This window comes from Artemia sp. Qi Xiang Cuo, chromosome 4 (assembly GCF_049724085.1).
Source record: "Artemia sp. Qi Xiang Cuo chromosome 4, ASM4972408v1, whole genome shotgun sequence".
In the NCBI taxonomy this organism is placed as follows: Eukaryota; Metazoa; Arthropoda; class Branchiopoda; order Anostraca; family Artemiidae; genus Artemia; species Artemia sp. Qi Xiang Cuo.
This window is the reverse complement of record NC_142797.1, coordinates 84,388,898-84,415,729: the sequence shown is the minus strand read 5'-3', so window position 1 is coordinate 84,415,729 and position 26,832 is coordinate 84,388,898. Positions and strand designations below refer to the sequence as shown.

Sequence of the window (26,832 nt, the reverse complement as noted above, 5' to 3'; positions counted from 1 at the left end):
GAGAACGACGTTGGTACAATGTTTTATTTTTTTTCCAGACCTGGCCACTTCGTATCGACGGAGTTGTCGTAAAAACTTTGAATAGGGCTCATTCGTTTTGAAATTGAAATGTCTAGTGCTCTTTTTAATAGTAGAAAATGATTGGAGGGTAACTAGCCCCCTTCCAACGCCCAACATTTCCCCAGCACATTAAATCAAAATTTTGAGATAGCCATTTTGTTCAACGTAGTTGAAAAGTCCGAAAATTATGTCTTTGAGGATGACATCCCCCCCCCCATCCACTCAGGGCAAGGGTTGTAAGTTATGCCCTGGGAGTATATAAGGTTTATATTGAAAGAATGATCGTAGAAACTTCAAAAAGAGCTCATTTGATTGGAAATTTAAAGGGCTAGTGCCCGTTTTAATAGTTGAAACTGATTTGAGTGCAACTAACCCCCCTCTCCCGTCCACCATCTCCCCAAATACATCCAATCAAAATTCTGAGATAGCCATTTTTTTCAACGTAGTTAAAATTTCTGAAAATGATATCTTTGAGGATGACTCCCCCCCCCACAGCCCTCTGATCAAGGGTTGTAAGTTAATTCCTGGGGCCATATACGGTTTTTATAAGGTTTTTATAGAAAGTGTTGTAGAAATAAAAAACGGCTCATTTGATTGGAAATTGATAGGGCTAGTGCCCTTTTTAATAATCGAAAGTGATTGGAGGACAAGTAGCCCCCCTCTCACGCCCACCATTTCCCCAAATACATTCAGTCAAAATTTTGAGATAGATATTTTGTTCAACATAGTTGTTAGGTCTGGAAATTATATCTTTGAGGATTACAAAGTCCCCAAACCCTTCAGGGCTAAGGTTGTAAATTATGCCCGAGGGATATATAAGGTTTTATAGAAAGCGTTATCGTAGAAACTTCAAAAGGGTTCATTCAATTGGGAATTGAGAGGGCTAGTGTCTTTATTAATATTCAAAAGCAATCGGAGGACAAATTCTCAACCCTCCCCCCCTCCACGCCCATCATTTCCCCAAACACTGCCGATTGACATTTTGATATAGCTATTTTGTTGAACGTATTTGAAGGGTCCAGAAATTATGTCTTTGAGTATGACCCTCCCCGCCCCCCCCCCGCCCTCAGGGCTAAGGTTGTAAGTTATGCCCTGGGGGTATATAAAGTTTTTATAGAAAGCGTTATCGTAAAAACTTCAAAACTGGCTCATTCGGTTGGAAATTGAGTGGGCTATTGCCCTTTAATAGTCGAAAGTAATCGGAGGGAGAATCACCCCCTCCAAGCCCGTCGTTTCCCCAGATACTTCCGATCAACATTTTGCTATGGCGATTTTGTTCAATATAGTTGAATGGTATGGAAATTATGAGTTTGAGGATTACAAACCCCCCTCCCCCCCTAGCCCTCAGAACAAGGGTTGTAAGTTATGCCCTTGGGGCATGTAAGGTTTTTTTTATAGAAAGTCTTGTCGTAGAAGCTTCAAAAAGGGCTCTTTCGATCGGAGATTGAGCGGACTAGTGCCTTTATTATCAGTCGAAAGTGATCAGAGGGTAAATGACCCCCCCCCTCCACGCCCATCATTTCCCCAAACACTTCCAATGAAAATTTTCATATAGCCATTTTGTTCAAGGTATTTTAAGGGTTCTGAAATTATGTCTGAGAATAACAAATCCCCCCAGCCCTCAGGGCAAGGGTTGTAAGTTATGCCCTGCGGCATGTAAGAATTTTTAATAAACTGCGTGGCCATATGAACTTCGCAGGGGTCACATTGTATTCGCAATTAGACGCTTTAGTACTCTTTTTAATAGGTCAAAGTGATTAGAGGGAGGCTACCCCCCACCCACACACACACACACGTCGTGTTTTCCCAAAATGCATCTAATGTAAATTCTGAGATATTCATTATATTCAAAATAGTCTAAATATCGTATAACAAAGTCTTTGGGGTTGAAAAACATCCGCTGAGATTAGGGGCAAGGGTTGTAAGTTGTGCCTAGGGGTATTTAAGGTTTTTATGGAAGGGTTGGTTGTTTAACTTTAAAAGAGGCTCAATTGGTTGAAAATTAGGAGTTCCGGTTCCTTTTTAAGCGTCAAAAATGATGGAGTGCATTTAGCACCCCCCCCCCTACAAACTCCTTTCACCAAACGCATCTTATTGAAGTTATGAGATGGCGATTTTTTTTTCAAAATAGTCGAAACAACATATAATAATGTCTCTAGGAATGACACAACCCCCCAGCGGCCAGGAGGATAGGGTTGTAAGTTATTTTGTGTGGGCATATAAGGTTTCTATGGAATGGGCGGTCGTTCAACATCAGATGAGGCTTAATTTATTTGAAATTGGAAGTTATAGTGCCCTTTTTAAGAGTCAAAATGATTTGAGAGCAAACTGACCCCCCCCCTCCACGATCCTCATTTGCCTTAACACATCCTATCAAAATTTGGCGATAACAATTTTATTCATCGTAGTTGAAGGTTTTGAAAACTATGTCTGTGAGGAAGACAACCCCCCCCCCTATAGCTCCCAGAGAAAGGATTGTAAGGTGTGCCCTCGGGGGCATATAAGGTTCTTATAAAAAGGGTGGTATATATGCTTTGGAGGAGACTCATTGGATTGGTTATTATAAGTTCTAATGCCCTTTTTAAGAGGCAAAGTGATCAAATCGCAGGTACCCCCCCCCCCTCCTCCCCTATCACACACACACAAACACACATACAAACACGTCATGTTTTCCTGAGATGTATCCAATAGATATTTTGAGATAATCTTTCTATTCAAAATAATCTAGATGTCATATAACAAGGCTTCTGAGGTTGATACAAACCATCAGAGCCTGAGGTCAAGGGTTGTAAGCTATGAGTAGAAATGACCATATAACTCGTGACGGGAGTCCATATTTGGGCATAGAGTCCCTAGGGAGAACACGTGGTTAATGGGGTCAATGACCTAAATTTCCAAGGTCGATGTTGTTATTGTTGTTGTTTTGGCCATGTGCATAGAGTCATTAGGGAGAACACGTGGTTAATTAAAGCGATTGGGAATTTGGAACACCTGTGCTGTCAGTCATTAATCAAATTGTTTCCGGACAAAGTTTAATAATGTCTGACAGGTACTGTCAATCATTATTCAAATTGTTTCCAGGCGAAGTTTAATAATGTCTGACAGGTGATGTCAAGATTGATTGATATGTCACGAAATGGGAATTAATTTGTTGTTTCTAAGGGGAATTATTGATTCACGAAAGGGGAATTAATTTGATGTTTCTAAGGGGAAGGTGGGGAAGAGATATATTGATTGCGTAATCGAAGGGAGAGAATTCCCGAGAAATTGATTACATAATCGGTAGAACCCTATAAGGAGCTCGTGACGGGAATCCATTTATGGGCATAGAATGACGTAATCAACTAGGACAAATGTATTTCTGAGAAATTGATTACATAAACGGTAGAACACTATAAGAAGCTCCTGACTGTAATACATTTATTGGCATTGAATGTCTTAATCAAATTTGACAAATTTATTTATGAGACAATGATTACATAATAGGTAGAACCCTATCAGAAGGTCATGACGGGAATTCATTTATGGGCATAGAATGACGTAATCGACTAAGACAATTGGATTTCTCAGAAATTGATTACATAATCGGTAGAACCCTATCAGGAGATCGTGACGGGAATCCATTTATGGGCATAGAATGACGTAATCAACTAGGACAAATGGATTTCTGAGAAATTGATTACATAATCGGTAGAACCCTATCAGAAGGTCATGACGGGAATTCATTTATGGGCATAGAATGACGTAATTGACTAAGACAATTAGATATCTGAGAAATTGATTACATAATCGGTAGAACCCTATCAGGAGCTCCTGACGGGAATCCATTTATGGGCATAGAATGACGTAATCGACTAAGACAAGCAAGTTACTTTCTTAATGTTCCTCCTAAAGCCATTGTGCAACTTGAAGTACTTATCTTTTTCACCCACAACTATACTTTACAGCTTTTTGGATACTTCAACACCAAGAAATACTTTTCAAAGACCATTTCAGAGCAAGTTACTTTCTTAATGTCCCTCCTAAACCCATCTTCCAACTTGAAGTACTTATCTATTTCACCCACAACTATACATTACAGCTTTTTGGATACCTCAACACCAAGAAATACTTTTCAAAGACCATTTCAGAGCAAGTTACTTTCTTAATGTCCCTCCCAAACCCATTTTGCAACTTGAAGTACTTATCTTTTTCACCCACTACTATACTTTACAGCTTTTTGGATACCTCATCACCAAGAAATTCTTTTCAAAGACCATTTCAGAGCAAGTTACTTTCTTAATGTCCCTCCTAAACCCAGTTCCAGCTTGAAGTACTTACCTTTTTCACCCACAACTATACTTTACAGCTTTTTGGATACCTCAACACCAAGAAATACTTTTCAAAGACCATTTCAGAGAAAGTTACTTTCTTAATGTACATCCTAAACCAAAATTCCAACTTGAAGTACTTATCTATTTCACCCACAACTATACTTTACAGCTTTTTGGATACCTCAACACCAAGAACTACTTTTCAAAGTTCATTTCAGAGCAAGTTACTTTCTTGATATCACTACTACGCACATTTTCCAGCTTGAAGTACTTATCTTTTTCACCCACAACTATACTTTACAGCTTTTTGATTACCTCAACACCAAGAAATACCTTTCAAAGACCATTTCAGAGCAAGTTACTTTCTTAATGTTCATTCTAAACCCATTTTCCAACTTGAAGTACATATCTATTTCACCCACAACTGTCGTTTACAGCTTTTGGATACCTCAACACCAAGAAATACTTTTCAAAGACCATTTCAGAGCAAGTTACTTTCTTAATATCCTTACTAAACCAATTTTCCAACTTGAAGTACTTATCTTTTAACCCACAACGATACTTTACAGCTTTTTGGATACCTCAACACCAAGAAATACCTTTCAAAGACCATTTCAGAGCAAGTTACTTTCTTAATTTCACTCCTAGACCCATTTTCCAACTTGAAGTACTTATCTTTTTCACTCACAACTATACTTTACAGCTTTTTGGATACCTCAACACCAAGAAATACTTTTCAAAGACCATTTCAGAGCAAGTTACTTTCTTAATGTCCCTCCGAACCCCATTTTCCAGCTTGTAGTACATATCATTTTCGTTCGCTACGATGCTGTACAGCTTTTTGGATGCCACAACACCAAGAAATACTTTCCCAGCGCCATTTGGGAGGAAGTTAATTTCTGAATGTCCCTCATCAACCCATATTCCAAAATGAAGTATTTATCTTTATAATCCACACCTCTAGTGTATAGCTTTTTGGATACCTCAACACCAAGAAATACTTTCAAAGACCATTTCAGAGCAAGTTACTTTCTTAATGTCCCTCCTAAACCCATTTTGCAACTTGAAGTACTTATCTTTTGCACCCACAACAATACTTTACAGCTTTTTGAGTGTCCCAACACCAAGAAATACCTTTCAAAGATCATTTAAGAGCAAGTTACTTTCTTAATGTTCCTCCTAAACCCATCTTCCAACTTGATGTACTTATATTTTTAACCGAAAACTATACTTTTCATTTTTTTGGATACCCCCAAACCAAGAAATACTTTTCATACACAATTTCAAAGCCAGTTTAAATACCACGGTCTATACTAAGCTCAAATTTCAATTTCAATTACTTACCTTTTTACCCCAAAACTGTACTTTAAAGCCTTTTGTTTCACCCAAAAACAAGAAATAACTTTTAAAGACCATTTAAGAGAAAGTTACTTTCTTAATGCCCCTCCTAAACCCATTTTCCAACTTGAAGTACTTATCTTTTTCACCCACAACTATACTTTACAGCTTTTTGGATACCTCAACACCAAGAAATACTTTTCAAAGACCATTTCAGAGCAAGTTACTTTCTTAATGTCCCTCCTAAGCCCATTTTCAACTTCAAGTACTTATCTTTTTCACCCAGAACTATAATTTACAGCTTTTTGAATGCTCCAACACCGAGCAATATTTTTCAAAGGCGTTTCAGAACAAGCTATTTTCTTAATATGCTTCTTAAACCAATTTTACAAATTCTAAATTTTTCCATAGTAGATAGAAAAAGCTATATCATAGCTGTGAATATTTTCTCGAAAGATAAGCAGTTCTATTTCAATTTTAAAGTTTCTCAATGAAGTGAAGAAAAGTTAAAGTTCTCTTCTGAATTTTCTCAATGAAAAAGAAATTAGTTTTTATTCAATTCTATTTTTCCAAATAATATAAAAATTTTCCACTTTAGTTCAGATTTTTCTCAAAGGGATGAAAAATTTAAAATACTGTTCCAAATTTTCTCAACGAAGTGAAGAAAAGCTCAAGTTCTCTTCTGAACTTTACCAAAGAACACACTTCAATTCTAATTTCTCCAGAGAAAACAAAAATCTTCCACTTCAGTTCTTTATTTCACAAAGACATAAAGAAATTTAATGTTCAATTCTAATTTTTCGGTGGAAGATAGAAAAAGTAATCCCTAACCCGAAGGAACCCCCGGTCCTCAAAGGCCCAAGGCCCCCCGGTCCTCACAATGCCCACCAAAGGACACCGACCCTAAAGGCCCCCCGACACACCCAAAAGACCAACAAACAAAAATTTCTCTTAGAAATAATATTTTTCATCACTGATAACACTTTTCTGTTCAAACTAGCAAGTTTTCTACCAAAGATACCAAATATTTTCACAGAAGTAACATTTTTTGATTGTGAAGACAACTTTTCTGTCAGAAGTAGCAAGTTTTGCTTAACACTAACAAACCCACTCATCAAAGTAATGATATTTTACTTTAATACTAACATACTTTTACTGAACACATGCAAATTTCTCTTAGAAATAATATTTTTCATCAATGATAACAATTTTTCTGTTCGAAATAGCAAGTTTTCTACCAAAGATAACAAATTTTTTCTTATATGTAAAATTTTTGATTGTTATAACAACTTTTCTGTCAGAAGTAGCAAGTTTTGCTTAACACTAACAAACATTCTCATCAAAGTAATGATATTTTACCTTAATACTAACATACTTTTACGGAACAAACAAAAATTTCTCTTAGAAATAATATTTTTCATCACTTATAACACTTTTCTGTTCGAAGTAGCAAGTTTTCTACCAAAGATACCAAATATTTTCATAGAAGTAACATTTTTTGATTGTGATAACAACTTTTCTGTCAGAAGTAGCAATTTTTGCTTAACACTAACAAACATTCTCATCAAAGTAATGATATTTTACCTTAATAATAACATACTTTTACTGAACACACAGAAATTTCTCGTAGAAATAATATTTTTCGTCAGTGATAACACTTTTTCTGTTCGAACTAGCATGTTTTCTAGCAAAGATATCAAATTTTTTCTTAGAAGTAACATTTTTTGATTGTGATAACAACTTTTCTGTCAGAAGTAGCAAGTTTTGCTTAACACAAACAAACATTCTCATCAAAGTAATGATATTTTACCTTAATACTAACATACTTTTACTGAACAAACAAAAATTTTTCTTAGAAATAATATTTTTCATCACTGATAACACTTTTTCTGTTCGAACTAGCAAGTTTTCTACCAAAGATACCAAATTTTTTCTTAGAAGCAACATTTTTTGATTGTGATAACAACTTTTCTGTCAGAAGTAGCAATTTTTGCTTAACACAAACAAACCTCATCAAAGTAATGATATTTTACCTTAATACTAACATACTTTTACTGAACAAACAAAAATTTCTCTTAGAAATGATATTTTTCATCACTGATAACACTTTTCTGTTCGCACTAGCAAGTTTTCTACCAAAGATACCAAATTTTTTCATAGAAGTAACATTTTTTGATTGTGATAACAACTTTTCTGTCAGAATTAGCAATTTTTGCTTAACACTAACAAACATTCTAATCAAAGTAATGATATTTTACATTAATACTAACATACTTTTACTGAACACACACAAATTTCTCTTAGAAATAAAATTTTTCGTCAGTGATAACACTTTTCTGTTCGAACTAGCAAGTTTTCTACCAAATATACCAAATTTTTTCGTAGACGTACCATTTTTTGATTGTGATAACAACTTTTCTGTCAGAAGTAGCAAGTTTTGCTTAACACTAACAAACATTCTCATCAAAGTAACGAAATTTTACTTTAATACTAACATAATATTACTGAAAAAAAACAAATGTATGTTAGAAATAATATTTTTCGTCAGTAATAACACTTTCTGTTTGAACTAGTATGTTTTCTACCAAAGATACCAAATTTTTTCTTAGAAGTAATATTTTTTGATTGTGATAACAACTTTTCTGTCAGAAGTAGCAAGTTTTGCTTAACACTAACAACCCTTCTCATCAAAGTAACAAAATTTTACCCTAATACTAACATACTTTTACTGAACAAAAAAAAATTTCTCTTAGAAATAATATTTTTCTTCACTGATAACACTTTTTCTGTTCGAACTAGCAAGTTTTCTAGCAAAGATACCAAATTTTTTCATAGAAGTAACATTTTTTTTATTGTGATAACAACTTTTTTGTCAGAAGTAGCAAGTTTTGCTTAACACTAGCAAACATTCTCATCAAAGTAACGATCTTTTACTTTAATACTAACATACTTTTACTGAACACACACAAATTTTTCTTAGAAATAATATTTTTCGTCAATGATAACACTTTTTCTGTTCGAACTAGCAAGTTTTCTACCAAAGATACCAAATTTTATCTTAGAAGTAACATTTTTTGATTGTGATAACAACTTTTTTGTCAGAAGTAGCAAGTTTTGCTTAACACTAACAATCCTTCTCATCAAAGTAATGATATTTTACCCTAATACTAACATACTTTTACTGAAAAAACACAAATTTATCGTAGAAATAATATTTTTACTCAGTGATCACAATTTTTCTATTCGAACCATCAAGTTTTCTACCAAAGATATCAAATATTTCTTAGAAGTAACATGTTTTAATGTAGATTCGACTTTTTTTTCAGACGTTGCACTATTTTCTGAAAACTAACAAACGTTTACGTCAAAGTAAGGATATTTTATCTTAATACTAACATACTTCTACTGAACACACTCAAATTTCTCTTATAAATAATATTTTTCGTTAGTGATAACACTTTTTCTGTTCGAGCTAGCAAATTTTCTACAAAAGATACCAAATTTTTTCGTAGAAGTAACATTTTTTGATTGTGATAACAACTTTTCTGTCAGATGTAGCAAGTTTTGCTTAACACTAACAAACCTTCTCATCAAAGTAACGACATTTTACCTTAATACTAACATACTTTTACTGAACACGCACACAAAGTTCTCTTAGAAATAATATTTTTCACTTCTATGTCTGAATCTATTTGCTTACATGTCTGGGTTGGTGTTTGATTAGGTTAGGTTAGTTTAGCTAAGTTAGTTTAGGTTAGCTAAGTTAGGTTAGCTAGTAAACATTTCTCCATGTTTAAGTTATGTTAGGTTAGGTTAACTTATCATGAGCGGTCATGGTAAGCTAACCTAACCTAACTAAAACATGATACCAATTCGACATGGGTGGATTTTCCGGCGAGTATGGTGAGGTTAGGTTAGATCAAGTTAAGTTAGGTTAAGTTAGGTTAGGTTAGGTTAGCCTACGTACGCGCGCGTACGTAGGCTAACCTAACTTAACTTAACCTAACCTAACTTGATCTAGGCTAACCTAACCTAACCATACTCGCCGGAAAATCCCCCCATTTCGACTTGGTATCATGCTATAGTTAGGTTAGGTTAGCTTATCATGCTCACGCATGATAAGATAAAATAACCTAAACACGCATAAAATAGGAGAAATGCTTAATAGCTAACCTAAACTAACATAGCTAACCTAACTTAGCTAACCTAACCTAACCTAACCAAACACCAACCTAGACATGTAAGCAAATAGATTCAGAAATAGAAGTGAAAAATATTATTTCTAAGAGAACTTTGTGTGCGTGTTCAGTAAAAGTATGTTAGTATTAAAGTAAAATATCATTACTTTGATGAGTGTGTTTGTTAGTGTTAAGCAAAACTTGCTATTTCTGACAGAAAAGTTGTTATCACAATCAAAAAATGTTACTTCTATGAAAATATTTGGTATCTTTGGTAGAAAACTTGCTAGTTTGAACAGAAAAGTGTTATCAGTGATGAAAAGTATTATTTCTATGAGAAATTTTTGTTTGTTGGTCTTTGGGGTGGGTCGGGGGGCCTTTGGGGGCGTTTGGGGGCGGTGTCCTTGGGGGGGCTTGGTGGGGCCCGGGGGGCCTGGGGCCTTTGAGGACCGGGGGTTCCTTCGGGTTGGGGATTACTTTTTCTATATTCCACCGAAAAATTAGAATTGAACTTTAAATTTCTTAATGTCTTTGTGAAATAAAGAACTGAAGTGGAAGATTTTTGTTTTCTCTGGAGAAATTAGAATTGAAGTGTGTTCTTTGGTAAAGTTAAGAAGAGAACTTGAACTTTTCTTCACTTCGTTGAGAAAATTTGGAATAGTATTTTAAATTTTTCATCCTTTTGAGAAAAATCTGAACTAAAGTGGAAAATTTTTATATTATTTGGAAAAATAGAATCGAATAAAAACTAATTTCTTTTTCATTGAGAAAATTCAGAAGAGAACTTGAACTTTTCTTCACTTCACTGAGAAAATTTAAAATTGAAATAGAACTGCTTATCTTTCGAGAAAATATTCACAGCTATGATATAGCTTTTTCTATCTACTATGGAAAAATTTAGAATTTGTAAAATTGGTTTAAGAAGCATATTAAGAAAATAACTTGTTCTGAAATGCCTTTGAAAAATATTGCTCGGTGTTGGAGCATTCAAAAAGCTGTAAAGTATAGTTGTGGGTGAAAAAGATAAGTACTTCAAGTTGGAAAATGGGTTTAGGAGGGACATTAAGAAAGTAACTTGCTCTGAAATGTTCTTTGAAAAGTTTTTCTTCGTGTTGAGGGATCCAAAAAGCTGTAAAGTAGAGTTGTGGGTGAAAAAGATAAGTACTTCAAGTTTGAAAATGGGTTTAGGAGGGACATTAAGAAAGTAACTTGCTCTGAAATGGGCTTTGAAAAGTATTTCTTGGTGTTGAGGTAACCATAAAGCTGTAAATTATAGTTGTGGGTGAAAAATATAAGTCCATCAAGTTGTAATCTGGGTTTATAAGTGACATTAAGAATAGAAGTGGCGCTGACATTGTCTTTTAAAAGTATTTCTTGGTGTTCAGTTAACCAAAATGTTGTAAAGTATAGTTGTGGGCGAAAAAGATAAGTACTTCAAGTTGGAAGATGGGTTTAGGAGGGACATTAAGAAAGTAATTTGCTCTGAAATGATCTTTGAAAGGTATTTCTTGGTGTTGGGACACTCAAAAAGCTGTAAAGTATAGTTGTGGGTGAAAAAGATAAGTACTTCAAGTTGCAAAATGGGTTTAGGAGGGACATTAAGAAAGTACCTTGCTCTGAAATGGTCTTTGAAAGGTATTTCTTGGTGTTGAGGTATCCAAAAAGCTGTAAAGTATAGTTGTGGATGAAAAAGATAAGTACTTCAAGTTGGAAAATGGGTTTAAGAGGGACATTCAGAAAGTATCTTGATCTGAAATGCATTTTGAAAAGTATTTATTGGTGTTGAGGTATCCAAAAAGCTGTAAAGTATAGTTGTGAGTGAAAAAGATAAGTACTTCAAGTTGGAAAATGGGTTTAGGAGGGTCATTCAGAAAGTAACTTGCTCTGAAATGCTCTTTGAAAGGTATTTCTTGGTGTTGAGGTAACCAAAAAGCTGTAACGTCTAATTGTGGGGGAAAAGATAAGTACTTCAAGTTGGAAAATGGGTTTAGGAGGGATATTAAGAAAGTAACTTGCTCTGAAATGGTCTTTGAAAAGTATTTCTTGGTGTTGAGGTATCCAAAAGCTGTAAAGCACAGTTGTGGGTGAAAAAGATATGTACTTCAAGTTGGAAAATGGGTTTAGAAGGAACATTAAGAAAGTAACTTGCTCTGAAATGGTCTTTGAAAGGTATTTCTTGGTGTTGAGGTATCCAAAAAGCTGTAAAGTATAGTTGTGGGTGAAAAAGATAAGTACTTCAAGTTGCAATATGGGTTTCGGAGGGACATTAAGAAAGTACCTTGCTCTGAAATGGTCTTTGAAAAGTATTTCTTGGTGATGAGGTATCCAAAAAGCTGTAAAGTATAGTTGTGGGTGAAAAAGATAAGTACTTCAAGTTGCAAAATGGGTTTAGGAGGGACATTAAGAAAGTAACTCGCGCTGAAATGGTCTTTGAAAGGTATTTCTTGGTGTTGAGGTATCCAAAAAGCTGTAAAGTATAGTTGTGGGTGAAAAAGATAAGTACTTCAAGTTGCAAAATGGGTTTCGGAGGTACATTAAGAAAGTAACTTGCTCTGAAATGGTCTTTGAAAAGTATTTCTAGGTGATGAGGTATCCAAAATGGTGTAAAGTATAGTTGTGGGTGAAAAAGATAAGCACTTCAAGTTGCAAAATGGGTTTAGGAGGGACATTAAGACAGTAACTTGCTCTGAAATGGTCTTTGAAAAGTAGTTCTTGGTGTTGAGGTATCCAAAAAGCTGTAAAGTATAGTTGTGGGTGAAAAAGATAAGTACTGCAAGTTGGAAAATGGGTTTATGAGGGACATTAAGAAAGTAACTTGCTCTGAAATGGTCTTTGAAAAGTATTTCTTGGTGTTGAGGTATCCAAAAAGCTGTAAAGTATAGTTGTGGGTGAAAAAGATAAGTACTTCAAGTTGCACAATGGGTTTAGGAGGAACATTAAGAAAGTAACTTGCTTGTCTTAGTCGATTACGTCATTCTATGCCCATAAATGGATTCCCGTCAGGAGCTCCTGATAGGGTTCTACCGATTATGTAATCAATTTCTCAGAAATCCAATTGTCCTAGTCGATTACGTCATTCTATGCCCATAAATAAATTCCCGTCATGACCTTCTGATAGGGTTCTACCGATTATGTAATCAATTTCTCAGAAATCCATTTGTCCTAGTTGATTACGTCATTCTATGCCCATAAATGGATTCCCGTCACGAGCTCCTTATAGGGTTCTACCGATTATGTAATCAATTTCTGAGAAATCCAATTGTCTTAGTCGATTACGTCATTCTATGCCCATAAATGAATTCCCGTCATGACCTTCTGATAGGGTTCTACCGATTATGTAATCAAAATGTCAGAAATCCATTTGTCCTAGTTGATTACGTCATTGTATGCTCATAAATGGATTCCCGTCATGACCTTCTGATAGGGTTCTACCGATTATGTAATCAATTTCTCAGAAATCCATTTGTCCTAGTTGATTACGTCATTCTATGCCCATAAATGGATTCCCGTCACGAGCTCCTTATAGGGTTCTACCGATTATGTAATCAATTTCTCGGGAATTCTCTCCCTTCGATTACGCAATCAATATATCTCTTCCCCACCTTCCCCTTTGAAACATCAAATTAATTCCCCTTTCGTTAATCAATAATTCCCCTTAGAAACAACAAATTAATTCCCATTTCGTGACATATCAATCAATCTTGACATCACCTGTCAGACATTATTAAACTTCGCCTGGAAACAATTTGATTAATGATTGACAGTAACTGTCAGACATTATTAAACTTTGCCCGGAAACAATTTGATTAATGACTGACAGCACAGGTGTTCCAAATTCCCAATCGCTTTAATTAACCACGTGTTCTCCCTAATGACTCTATGCACATGGCCAAAACAACAACAATAACAACATCGACCTTGGAAATTTAGGTCATTGACCCCATTAACCACGTGTTCTCCCTAGGGACTCTATGCCCAAATATGGACTCCCGTCACGAGTTATAGGGTCATTTCTTGTATAAGCTAGGTTGAAATTGGAATTTCTAGTTCCCTTTTAAGAGTTAGTATTGATGGAGGTCAAGTAGCCCCCCACCCAACTACCCCTTTTTTTCACCAAATGCATCTGATTGAAATTGTGTGATGACAATGATGTTTAAAATGATCCAAAGAATATATAACAATGCTTCCAGGGTTCACACAGTCCCTCAGAGCTCTGGGGCAAGGACTTTAAGTTATGCCCTGGGGGCATATAAGTTTTTATGGAATGGGTTGTCGTATTAAATTCAGATGGGTCTCATTTAATTTTAAATTCGAAGCTATGGTGTCCTTTTAAGAGTCAAGAGTTAAGAGTCAAAGTGATTTGAGAGAAACCCCACGCCCATCATTTCCCATAACAATTATCCAAACAAAGTTTTGAGACACCGATTTTGTCAGCATTGTTGAAAGTTTCAGTAATTATGCGTAGCAATAGTTGTAGTAGCAGTAGTAGCATTAGTAGCAGTATGCAAATAGCACCTTTTTTCAACATCCCCTTCAACACACGATGAAATTTTAACTAAATACCATCAACCGGTACAGAAGCATTGCTGATGCGTTCTCTCGACAACCTGTATGGGCATAGTGTGTTTAGATTTATTTCAATACAGTTAGAATATTGCCCAAAATTTTCGCCTTAATACCCTTAGGTTTATTAGTCGTAGTAGTAGCACCAATAAATATAGCAGTAGCACCAATAAATATAGCAGTAGCAGTAGGGGTACACTTAATAGTAGTTGTCTTAGCTTCAGTAGCAGTAGTGGTGGTAACAGTAATTGTAATAGTGGCAGTAGTTGAAGGAGTTGAAGCATCAGTATTATGATGCAAATATTGTATTTTGGTTAGTTCAACGTCCCCCACAACAAGCGCTGTAAGTTTTAATTTCACACACGAAACTGTTCCTAAGGTGTTTCCTAGTAGAAAAAAAAGGAACTCCGTTAAACAAAAAATGAACAAAAATAGAATTTATGGTAATTGTATGCTCGGTAGATTATTTGATTTTATTTTTGTTAATTTTTGGCTTAACGGAGTTCTTTACTTTTTTTGAAAAACTTATTTTGTGCAAAAGTTTTTTTGATTTATCTTGAAAGAGAAGGGCAAAATAGAAAACATGCGGGAGGGCAACTGCATTAAGAAGATAACCTAAAATATCCCGAAGATAGATATTGGTTCTAAGCAATTCCTGAAACCGTACTTTGCTCCTAGTTAAAGTTTACTGTTTACTTAGTACTTTGCTCCTAGGTTATCATAAGTCTTATTCTGAAAACTGCTATAACAACCTCTTGAATGTTTTATTCATGATCCATCAATCAAAGCATTTCTTATTTAAAACATTTTAAGTTATCTAAATCTCCTTATTACCAAGTTTTTATATACAAATTTCGGCTTATTAGAATCAAGTTAGTAAATATTATTTTCAACATCTTGCGTAAAATATTCCCGATCAGCTTGTTGATAAACTTTTAACTTCAAGGGTTATTTTAGGTACATGGCGTCCATCGGCCTTACAGTATATGGCCTTACGACCTTTGTCAGTTAAGACTATACTGAAATTATTCAGCCATTCGTTTATGATTGATCAGGGATCAGTATATCCATGCCTCTGTGTCGGGCTTTCCCGCGCTCGTCACTGTTGCCTTGATTACCCTAAGTTTTGATCTTACTTATATCCTTTTGCTTCCCCAGGCTTCATAAGTCAACTGAAACACTTTGAACATTAATAAATTGATAATGATTTAAGTTTGATATTTTATAATACAGTAAATTTTCAACATGATTTGGTGATGTGGCAACCCTGGATCAACGAGTTGCTCGTATAAATCCTAAATTAGACGCAATAGGTGGAAAATCATACTTTTAGCAAATTTTATTTACTTTGAGTTATTTGATTATAATTATAATCACATTATTATGATTTACATTTTTTTTTGTCTGGTTGTCCTATCCAATGGGCCCGTATCCAATTTGGCCGTTTGGCCACTGGGTAACACAGTTCTCTTTTTATGCAAGTGCCCAATTTGTGTTTCTTAAAATAATTCAGTTTCTTGGAGGAGCATGGGTAATCTACAAAGTGGATAATCGAGAGTGTATAGTGATCATAATATTTACTATAATAAAAAATAATAATCATTCAATAAATGACTTATTAATTGTTAATTGTAATCAAAAATATTGAATTAAGTGATTAATTATAAATATTAATCATAATTAATTTATAATTTTTATTATATTTAATTTGTATATTACTTATCCACATAATTTAGTTTATTACTATCTCCATTCCTCCATTCTTAGGGCTGACTTTCTATTCTGTTTTCTTCGTCTTTCCTGCAATCCTTTATTTATGATTCATAAGTCGAAATATGTACATAAACATTTTTTAAGGTTGCTGATAAAACATTAAAATTGGATGAAACTGCAGTTGAAATTGAAAGAAGAAGATATATTGCGCATTTATTATCAGAGCAGGGAGCATTAGTTGGTAATCCCGAGAAAATTTCGGCATTTCCAAAGGAGAGATTGAGCAGAAGAAAATTTAGGAATGCCAGATCCAATTTTCAAAATTTCATTTTCGGTAAGGATCTCGATAGTGAAGATTTGAGGACGAAAAATGTCAAAACTACAGGTATTGTACCGATTTTCTTGAATCACCAGTGTTTTTATCTGCTTTGTGTTTTTTCCGATAGATAATGCTTTGTCGCTGCTATAATAATAGTAATAACATATTTGAAGCCTCTATACACATAGAAATGCACTAAAAGAAGTATGGAGTAAGTTAAAATGAAAAACGAGAACAAACATAATTAATAACACTTATCATCGCAGAAACTTAAAATACGCTAACAATGGCTCACAAACGATTAACACAGCCCAACGGAAAATCTGTGACTGATTCATATTGCTGTCCGAAGTTGCCTACTAATACATCCTTCTCATCAAATATCTCAAAAATTCCGTAATGTTTGGAGATATAACTGTTACGAGACCAGATAGGAACACGGAGAGAACACTTACAAAATTTGAAAAAGACATACCGGATTTGGTCACTTTCAGAAATGGTAAAAAAATTCCATAATGGCTTCAGAAAAATACATGGGTGGCAAAAAACGAGTTATAAAGTCGACCGAGCGTTTTCTTGTTATATTGGCCTTTAACTCTAGAGACAAATCCGTAGGGCTTCCTCAACTTTTCTCTCAACACATTAATTGCTAGTCACCGTGTTGCTAGTCCCGAATGCAAGCACGAAGTCTAAAGGTTGTATCTGACATTTTCATGCTTCTGAGTTAATTGCAAAAAGTCGCTCATTAAGCTGTTCTCAAAGTGAGGCAAAGCAGCGTAACGTCGATCAGGAGGATCGAAGTGTGATTGAATATTACCCTGCTGACTGTCCCTTTGAATACAGCTCACCAAAGCTTTTAATCTAAACTGAGTGTGATTGTGCTTCTGTGATTGTGATTCTACTGTTATGTACACTGATATGTACATTGTTATGTACACTTTGTGTACATAACAGTTAGCCACTGTTATGTACACTGCTACCTGTTATGTACACTGTTATGTACCCATTCACTTCTACCACTGATGAAAAAATTTCACTACAAAAAGGTTCAAGTGTCATAGTGAAGCAAGAGGTAGATAAGTACTGGTGTTATGGATTTGTCTGTGGTTGTGATAAGGAAGGGAAATTACCGAAAGCAAATATCTGATTAGTGAATTTCAACTGTGATATTGACCAGAAAACCTATATGGTTTTCTATTATTAGGATTCTGATGGAGAAATTAGATGAAAGTTGGTGGTAGGGTAATTAAATGGAAAATTTTGCCTCTTCCCTGTGAATTATACAGTTGAAGTGACTAAAAATGCCCAAGGGATTTGAAAAAAAGGGTTTTGGCATTTGTTTAAAAAAATTCAAATGTCAGATATGACCTTTGGGCGCAACAGCAAGGACTTGGATGTCTTCCTTGTTGAAGGTAATGCTTTATTACCTTTTCTGTTCTTCTTTTTTTATAGCAGGGAACTGCAGAACAACATAGGGGAGGCCGGGGCATTTTGGACACTTTTTCACAGGATTGCAAATAACTTTTCAATAAGGCTCTATTTTGCACATCTGATTCTACCAGCATTAACTTCAGTATGTTAGCTTTATTTGACCTATTCATAACAAACTTGTACCTCTTACCAGATTCTCATGGGAAGTGACCAAACGAAAAGTGGCAAAAGTGTCCATGCACCTAGAATACCGGGGTATAATGGACACTTGGTATAGGTGATTTGGACACTGATGTCCATTATACCCTGGGTTGTTAAAATCAGAAATAGAAGAGTAGATAACTGAATATTTCTTTCGTGTACATTAAAAATGTTTTGAATACATATAAAAACTACATATAAAATCATAACTACTTGATGTTAAATTGAGACAAGTTCACTTGAAAGACAAGCTGTTCTGCTTGTTGCATAGTGCCGCCAGTAAAGGATGGAGGCCCTATGTTCATTTTTATGCTGGCTCTATCAAATGTAAAAATCTGACCCGTCCGCTTGAACTTCATGAATGGCAAATGTCTCTTCAAATAGAGTATCTCATACTCGTCTTCCTCCTGAGAAATGATCTTGCCATTGAGTATTGAGTAGGTGGGAATTTTCCCTATTTTTCCCTCAAAGACAAGGACGTAGCAGTTTTCACATCTTCATAGTCGACGTCTTCCACAATCTCTGCATGCATGCTTTCATCATCAGAGTCACTTAGATGGAATTCTTCTTCCATTTCATCCTGACTACTATCTATGTTGTCAAAACTCAAGGCTTTTTTCCCCTTTTTCTTGGTAACTTTTGCCTTGTTACTTCTCACTTTTTTATTCTCTTTGGCCTTTTCTGATCGTTCAGCAAAGTCTTTCATCAGTTGTTTTTTTACAGGTGTATCGGTGGCTACAATGCTTTTGATCCTTTTACGGTTGGTAGTATTTTTTCTGGCACTGGCTTGAGGGTGAGGGGAAATCTGTTCGAGAGAGACATTTAGGGGTACATGCGCTTCTTCTAGTACTACGAAACATGCATTAGAAGATGTGCTTGGTTGAGACAGATCATTGTCTTCAGGAATATTAAAACTCGGAGAAGCTGGTTTTGGACGATCAGAGACATAGGAGCTCAAGAATTCAGAATCTGGACGACGCCCGGTCGTAGTCCAGTTGCGAAAAATCCCAGGAGAAGCTACCAGCGAGGACATAAAGAAAGAACTACAAGTTTATGGAACTGTTCTAAATATCAGAAGGAAAGTATACAGTGGTGACGAGTTTATACAAGTCTACACTGGCCGAGTGACCGCATTAATGTAGATTGAAACGACAATACCACCGTCTATCAACATCTTCGGTGGGGACGAGAAAATAAATGTTTTTTACCCTGAGCAACCCAAGGCCTGCTACATATGCCACGACGAAACTCATGAAGCAAAAGATTGCCCTAGAAACAGAAGAAACATGAGAAAAAACAGTGTTTCAAGCCCAAATCCGATTGGCAGACATTTTAATAATTCATTGGGAACGCATAGGACTGTTCTAAGTCAGCCGTCAGGCTCAAGCAGCGCCCTAGAGGGAATACGGAAATTGACACCATCGATGGCCGTAGACCTTATTATAAAGAGCACAGAGTATATCTTAAAAATGGATTTAGAGAAAGCTAAATAAAATGAAAAAGCGAAAAACGACCCTGAAGAGAAAAATGGAACGAATCAACTAAAGAAACCAGAGGAAGTCCAGAAGAGAACCCAGAGACCCCCTACCACCCAAAAACCATCGGAAGGGGTTCAAAATCGAGGAGGAGAGATACAAACACCAAAAAGGACCCTCAGCGAAGTATCCATCGGAGGTAATGAAAACAACCAAGCAAAAGAAAGAAAAAAAGAAGGAACAGAAAACGAAACCAAGTCAAACAAAGGAAAAGGAAAGAAATAAAAAAAAAGAAACCGAAGATATTTTTTGTCAGTTTTAGAATTTTAGAATGAATTTAACAATTGGAAACCTGAACTTAAACGGGCTAAAGCAAAAAAAAACGTCAGGAAGTTTTTACGAAGCATCTGAAAGCATCAGGTTTTGATATATTAGCAGTCCAGGAGGTTGACACTTCTTGTGTCTGTGGAATAGAGGCAAGTGGTTATTCATTTCTCTCAGCAATTGAATCTTTCGACGAAGGTTTTTTCTTAAAGCAAGATATTGCAGTGGACCTAGAGAACTTCAAATTTGAAGAAGATGGAACCGTATGTAGCCTTCAGACTGAAAACATCACACTCATAAACGTGCAAATGCCTTCGGGAAGTAATAACATCAAAGCCAGAGCTGATTTTATTCATACGTCCCTATAGATACGTTTTTATAGATTCGTCCCTGTAACTGGATGTAAATTATTGATGGGAGATTTCAGTTGCGTAGCCAGAGAAGAGGATGTGCAAACAAGAACGGGGACGAGTCTCAAAAAGAGAGTAAGTGAAGATCTGAAAAGCTTGGTAAAAGCATATGATTTAACATACATGTGGGTTCTAAAGAAAAAGAATGAGTCTTTTTTCACCCGAATCGGAAACCAAGGAGCAATTAGAATCAATCGAATTTTCATATCCAAGGAGATGGAATAAGTCTGTAAATTCCATTCAGCATGAGCACGTTTTATACTCTGATCATTACGCGGTCCGAGCAAGTATAGGGGATGTAAATAGGAAAACAAGTTTCAGGAGAGCTCCATATTGGAAACTACACCCTGATACTATCAAGGATAAAGGAAACAAAGAAATAATCCGACAAAAAATCCGAAAAATACTCACAGAACGACAACAAGACGAAAGCCACCTAACGGTGTGGATTAAATTTAAAGGACAGATCGTAAATTTTCTAAAATACCTACAAAAGGAAAGTGAAAGAGAGCGGTTAGCCCATGAACGATTTTTAAGAAAAGTCCTTAGCCAACTGAAAGATGAAATAGACCAAAATACAGGCGAAACGATTTTCGAATACCATGAAATAAGGCGACAATTAAAGGAAATCGAGCAGAAAAAATTTGAAAACTGGACAGTAAAAAATCGTTTAAACAAGTAAGATAAAAAAGGACACAGATTAAATGAAAAAACTGTTTTTCAGATGAAAGTAAAGGGTGATGTTAAATTTTGAAACAAATAAAGAAGATCCTATATGTCAAGAAACTGCCATTTTCTTCCCTTTCCTTTCTTTACACTAAAGTTTAATTTCATTCTCAATGCTTAAGGATGAATGCTCTAGCACTAGATATGCGGAAATTTATAATTTATATCACAGTGCTTCAAGAATGAGAGAGTTTATTCGTATTTACCTTAAACCATAAAAATTCAGTTAGGATTTTTTTGAAAGACAATCGGCACATAAAATGCTTTCAATTGCCAACAGGCTTTATCTTTCGCACTATAAAATAGTTTAATGATTGTACTAGTCAAACTTTAGCGTATAGAGGGGGTGCAGCCTTTTTCATATATTGCGTTATACCTGTTCGTTTTACCACCCATTATTGTGTATTACTTAATTTACGTGATGATAAAAAGTTGCAAAGAGTTCATCTTATCCTTTTATATACACTTTTTTCATCTATTTCTGTTATGTGTTTTAAGGATTCTAATCATTTTGAGACTGGCTATGGTAAAAATTGTTCGTTAGTTCTGGTGAGAAGATCTGCATTTGGGGAATGTTTATTGGCTTTTCTCATTTCTTATTTGAAAGGTTACTTTTTCGCTGGGAAACTGTCTTTAACTAGTTAATTGTTTCTTTTTTGTTTTTTATATAATATATATTTAGGTTAAGAGAGGATGCATTACAGTCTGGTCAAAAGAGCAGGAGGGGGGGGGAGGTGGATTTTTCTTCTATATTTTTTATCGAAGATACAAAAACAGATTTTTCAAAATGTAGGGGTGGCAATTTTTTTCTAGTTTTTTTTTTCAGAGAAATACAGAAAAGGTATTTTCACAATCTAGGGGGGGGGGGGGGTGGATATTGAATTATATTTGGCAATACCTGAATTACACTTATAAACGCATAGGTAAATAGGTAATAAAGTATAAATTCTGCAAGATTTTGAGGACACTGATCGACAGAACGATTATGGGGATTGGAGTTTTCGAATCAGTTTGTATTTCTAAACGAATTTAAATATTTCCAAGGATAGATGAGAAGTGTGGTGGTAAAGATGTTTCTCCTCAATTGTTGTTGACCCTACCGGAAAATGTCTTTATAAAAAAGTCTCCAATGTTACCTAAAGAGCTTTTATGATAAGGTGGAAAACGAATTGGGAAACATTTTTCTTCTCAGTGTTTTTGCTGGTATCTAAAATAGTGTTAAAAAGAAAATCCTCAATACTACCGATGGGTTTTTAACAAAAAAAAGGAACAACGTGGTGTAACATTTTTCAACTCAACAGTTGTTGCCGCTATCTGAAAATACCCTTATAAAAGTATCCTCAATATTACCAAAGGGGTATTACCAAAAGGTGAAAAACGTGGTGGCAACATTTTCTCCTCGATAGTTGTTGCCACTATTAGAAAATATTTTTATAAAAAAGTCCTCATTGTTAACCAAGGGCCTCTTACCAAAAGGTGAAAAACATTGTGGCAAACATTTTCCCCCTCAAATTGTTGTTACCAAAGGCGTAGCTCTAGCATTTTTAAGTGGGAGGGGGCAAGAGGGGTCTCCATCCGGAGAGTCAAGGGACATGGGCTGAATAATAATTTCTTCTTCAAATTAATGGAGGAATGACACCACTGGTTGTTACCACTATCTGAAAGCATTGCTATGAAAAATGTTCAATGTTACCAAATGGTTTTTACGAATAATATAATGAGAGCTTAAAACTTACAGAACTATTCAAAGTAGAAGAATTAATAAGCATTTTAGTGTCTCAACTTTTGGTGCTAAAATTGTTGATCTTCTAGAGATACTAGTCAATTTACGAGAGGCAATATTACAAATTGGTCGTCATTTCCTGACAGATGAGCCCAGTTTGGCAAAAACATCTCTAATGCCAGATTTTTCACTTGACTCCCATTCCCGGGATATTGATGTTTTTTCAACTGTTTCAAGGAGTAAAAGGCGACGAGCAAAAGCATTAGTTGGTTAGTAAATTTTTATAACAATCACATGTATTTGCCTCTTTCTTTTATTAATATTACGCTTTTACTTTCTTATTTACACCGTACACGTTCACATTTGTATTACCAGTAATTTATTTTAGTTCCTAATCCCATTTTCTTGCTTATATTGTCATAAATGTTATTGGTTAGCGAATTTCCGATACAATTATTAGCTGATGATTGTTATATATATATATATATATATATATATATATATATATATATATATATATATATATATATATATATATATATATATATATATATATATATATATATATATATATATATATATATATATATAAATCTAAGAATGAATAAAATCAAGATTTTTTATTTACTTCTACTTACATACCCAAGAAAACAATCGGCAGCTGGGGATTAGGTGTCTTCTAAAATTTGTAGTTTACTAAAAACTTCCTCTTAAAGAAACTTGACAATTTTTATACTCTTTGGACTCTAGAAGATACTTGGCATATAGTCGATATATCGTCTTTTAATATGCTACTTCTATTCAAAACTATCTCAACTAACTTTCCATACAAATTTATTAAATTTCACGATTAGCTTTCAATGACGAAAGAAAAAAAACACCAAAACCTTGATCTCCGAAAAGTAAAATGGAGTAATGATAAAGGAAATAAATACACAGTAACATTAATGCATTAGGAATTTTTTTAAATTACCTCCCTCTCTAAAAAAGGAAAGAAAAAAGGCTGTTAAGCGCGTTTAAACTTGTTTAAATGCGGTATTTAATTTATGAGGTACTTACTTCTATGAAAAAAATGTGCTTGGTATTACGCGTCAAAAAGAGTATCTTAGACGTGATACGTATTTTGGTTTTGTTTTGCTTATGGATAGAAAAGTTGAACTTTTGTTCCAACTTTTCCATTTTTTTTTTATTATTTGTGGATAAAAAAAGGAGAGAAAAAAACTGAGATATTTTTTAGGGAAAACTTCTAAATATCGAGGGAACTAAATACCATAGGATAAAGCGGATTGAAACAATCCATTGACCTTTCTTTATTTGAGGAGATGGTGCCTAAAAATAAATGTTCCAAAAAAGGCACATAGCTTCCTTTGAATTACTGCAGCCAAATTGTGAACATATATTTGATGTGGTTACTATTCTGCAGATTTTTATCATTGGTTGTTCTATCGTAGTGAAAATTTTGAACTTTATTCGTAAGCATTACAATGGCCTTTCATTTCATTTAGCTACTGTCTTTCTAATAATTTTCTTTTAGTAAATCTCATATTTGGCTTTACTTTAGCCAATTAATGCTCATATTTTGTTTGTCTTTAGGATATTATTCTTCAGTATTTCTTGTTTTGTCGTTAATTTACCAAAGGCCCTTTGGCAAAGGGATGGCTGCGTGAAATATTCTTTGAAATGTTCTCTTTATCTCTCCCTCTCTCTCTCTCTCTATCTCTCTCTCTTTCTCTCTCTCTTTCTCTCTCTCTTTCTCTCTCTCTTTCTCTCTCTCTCTATCTCTCTCACTATCTCTCTGTATCTCTCTCTCTATATCTCTCTATCTCTCTCTCTCTATCTCTCTCTCTCTCTCTCTCTCTCTCTCTCTCTCTCTCTCTCTCTCTCTCTCTCTCTCTCTTCTCCTTCTTATTTCATCGTAACTTTTCATTTGTGTTTTTCTGGTTAACGTTGATTTTTATTTTGTAAATTTTATAGCTTCGTTTTCATTCTAGATTGAGAATTGTAAAGCCTCGTTTTCAGCTCTTAAAATTAGTTTCATTGTTTTATCAAACAATTTTATTCAGTTGTTAGATATAGAGTAAAGCCAGAGTTGGATCTAATGCCGGAAGGGATGCCAATTCACGAAAATGGAGAGAGACAATTTTTTTGTCTTAATGAAGATACAGAAAGGGGTATTCTTCAGAAGCTAGTGGGGGGAGATAGTTTTTGTTTTTTCCCGATTTTGCTTGTGAAACTACCAAAAAAAAGGTGTTTTAATAAACTTTTAAGGATTTGCTTTCAAAATTTGATAATTTGAATTGTGATAATTTATGTAACGTAACTTTCCCTTTCCCCTTCCACCCAATCCTTTTTTAACTCGCAATCCAAAAAAAAAATTTTAAGTCCCAATTTTTTAATATATATAGATTTTAGCTGAGGTATGAAGCAATATAAATGTCCTGCTGAAACACATGTATTGAAAGGATTATGGCGATTTTTGAGTCCAACCCAATAGGGTTGACATAGACCTTATAGATACTAGTCTAAAATGATTTTGCTTTTATTCTTCTTCTTCTTCACTGATCCGGACCAACCAATACAGTGTCTTCATCCTCAGCATAAACGGGGAAATCATGTGGGATCTGTATATAAATGCTATATAAATACCCTCTACTATAAATGCTATAAAGACATTAAATCTTAAAGTTTTTTTTTAAGTACTTCTTGAAACAATATTGAATGGCAGTCCTTTCATATAAAATTGAAAAGAATTTTGTTATTGCATCCTATTGAGTTTAAATTGTTATAGTTCCACGGGTGAATTGCTTGGATATGTTTTATAACCAGATATTATATTGGAATAAAGAACAATCGCGTTTCAATGCTTTTCTATTCTTTTTTGGAAATGAAATCTTTGCATGGGAGCTGGTTTCAGGTTAAATCAAAGTAGCGATTTCAAATAAAAGCAGATTTTGAAATCATAAATATAAGCCTTAATAAATGTTCTAATAAATGTTGTTACAAATGTTTGTTTGTTAAGAGTATTAAAATAAATGCTAAAAATTTTAATTTTGAACCTTTACTAGAGTGTCTACCAATACCGTACCCTCCATTCAAAACCTCCCTTCTTTGTACTAATTGGCGCTAATGATGCCTTGTTGTTTATGTAAGTTAAATTTCTGTTGAACAGACTTTATCTATTAACATCACTGGCATACATTCAATGTTATAAAGAGATAAAGTGAAATAAAGGAACAAAAAGAATTGAATCTGCTATTTAACATCAATATGCAGTGAATATTTCAAATGCCATTCATGTTAAATGTCACTGTTGCCAAGTACGAGCTAATAAATATAAGCATCTGGTATAATTTTTAATCAAACTTCAAAGTGAAAAATTTTATAAAGTTGCACACAAGATTTTCCATATTCAGCACATAAGCAGGTATCGAAATATTTTGGGTATCACAGTGACTGAAGATAGGCGTTCGTGGATGGGACAGATTAAGGCAATTTTGCATTCACATATAATGTCAGGTGAATGGAATGAGGGCTATGGTCGGAGAATGGAGATGGAGATGTTTCTAAACAGGCACATTTAATTTTAGTTGATCGGATAATTTCAGAAGTGGATATGCCATATCCGGACGTCTGACTCTCTTTGTTTGTATTCTAGGGTAAAATCCGGACGTCTGACTCTCTTTGTTTGTATTCTAGGGTAAAATCCGGACGTCTGACTCTCTTTGTTTGTATTCTAGGGTAAAATCCGGACGTCTGACTCTCTTTGTTTGTATTCTAGGGTAAAATCTAGACGTCTGACTCTGTTTGTTTGTATTATAGGGTAAAAAGAACATGGGGAGATGAGCTATATTTTAGAGCTGAGTTGTCTATGGATGAAACTAAATGGTTAATTTCTTAAAGAGGTCTTTTTATGCCACTTGGGCAAAAAGAAGATATCTAGAGTGGTTTAGAATGCAGAGTTGTCCAGTGTGTTGAAAGTGACAGGAAATTTTTTTTTATTTTTGGGGGGAGTGTGAAGGTGTAAGGGATTTGAGAAATGAAGCTTTTGGAGTAAATGA

At 34.7% G+C, this 26,832-nt stretch overlaps 1 protein-coding gene across 1 annotated transcript in view; it reads left to right on the top strand.

The window, feature by feature from the left end:
- Positions 1 to 26,832, top strand: part of LOC148953544 (small G protein signaling modulator 3) — a 123,601-nt gene that overhangs the window by 78,424 nt on the left and 18,345 nt on the right. Inside the window, exons 6-7 of the mRNA XM_089088593.1 lie at positions 16,310 to 16,550; positions 22,864 to 23,043. Coding sequence (XP_088944719.1) covers positions 16,310 to 16,550; positions 22,864 to 23,043 — 421 coding nt within the window. The remainder of the gene's footprint in view (positions 1 to 16,309; positions 16,551 to 22,863; positions 23,044 to 26,832) is intronic.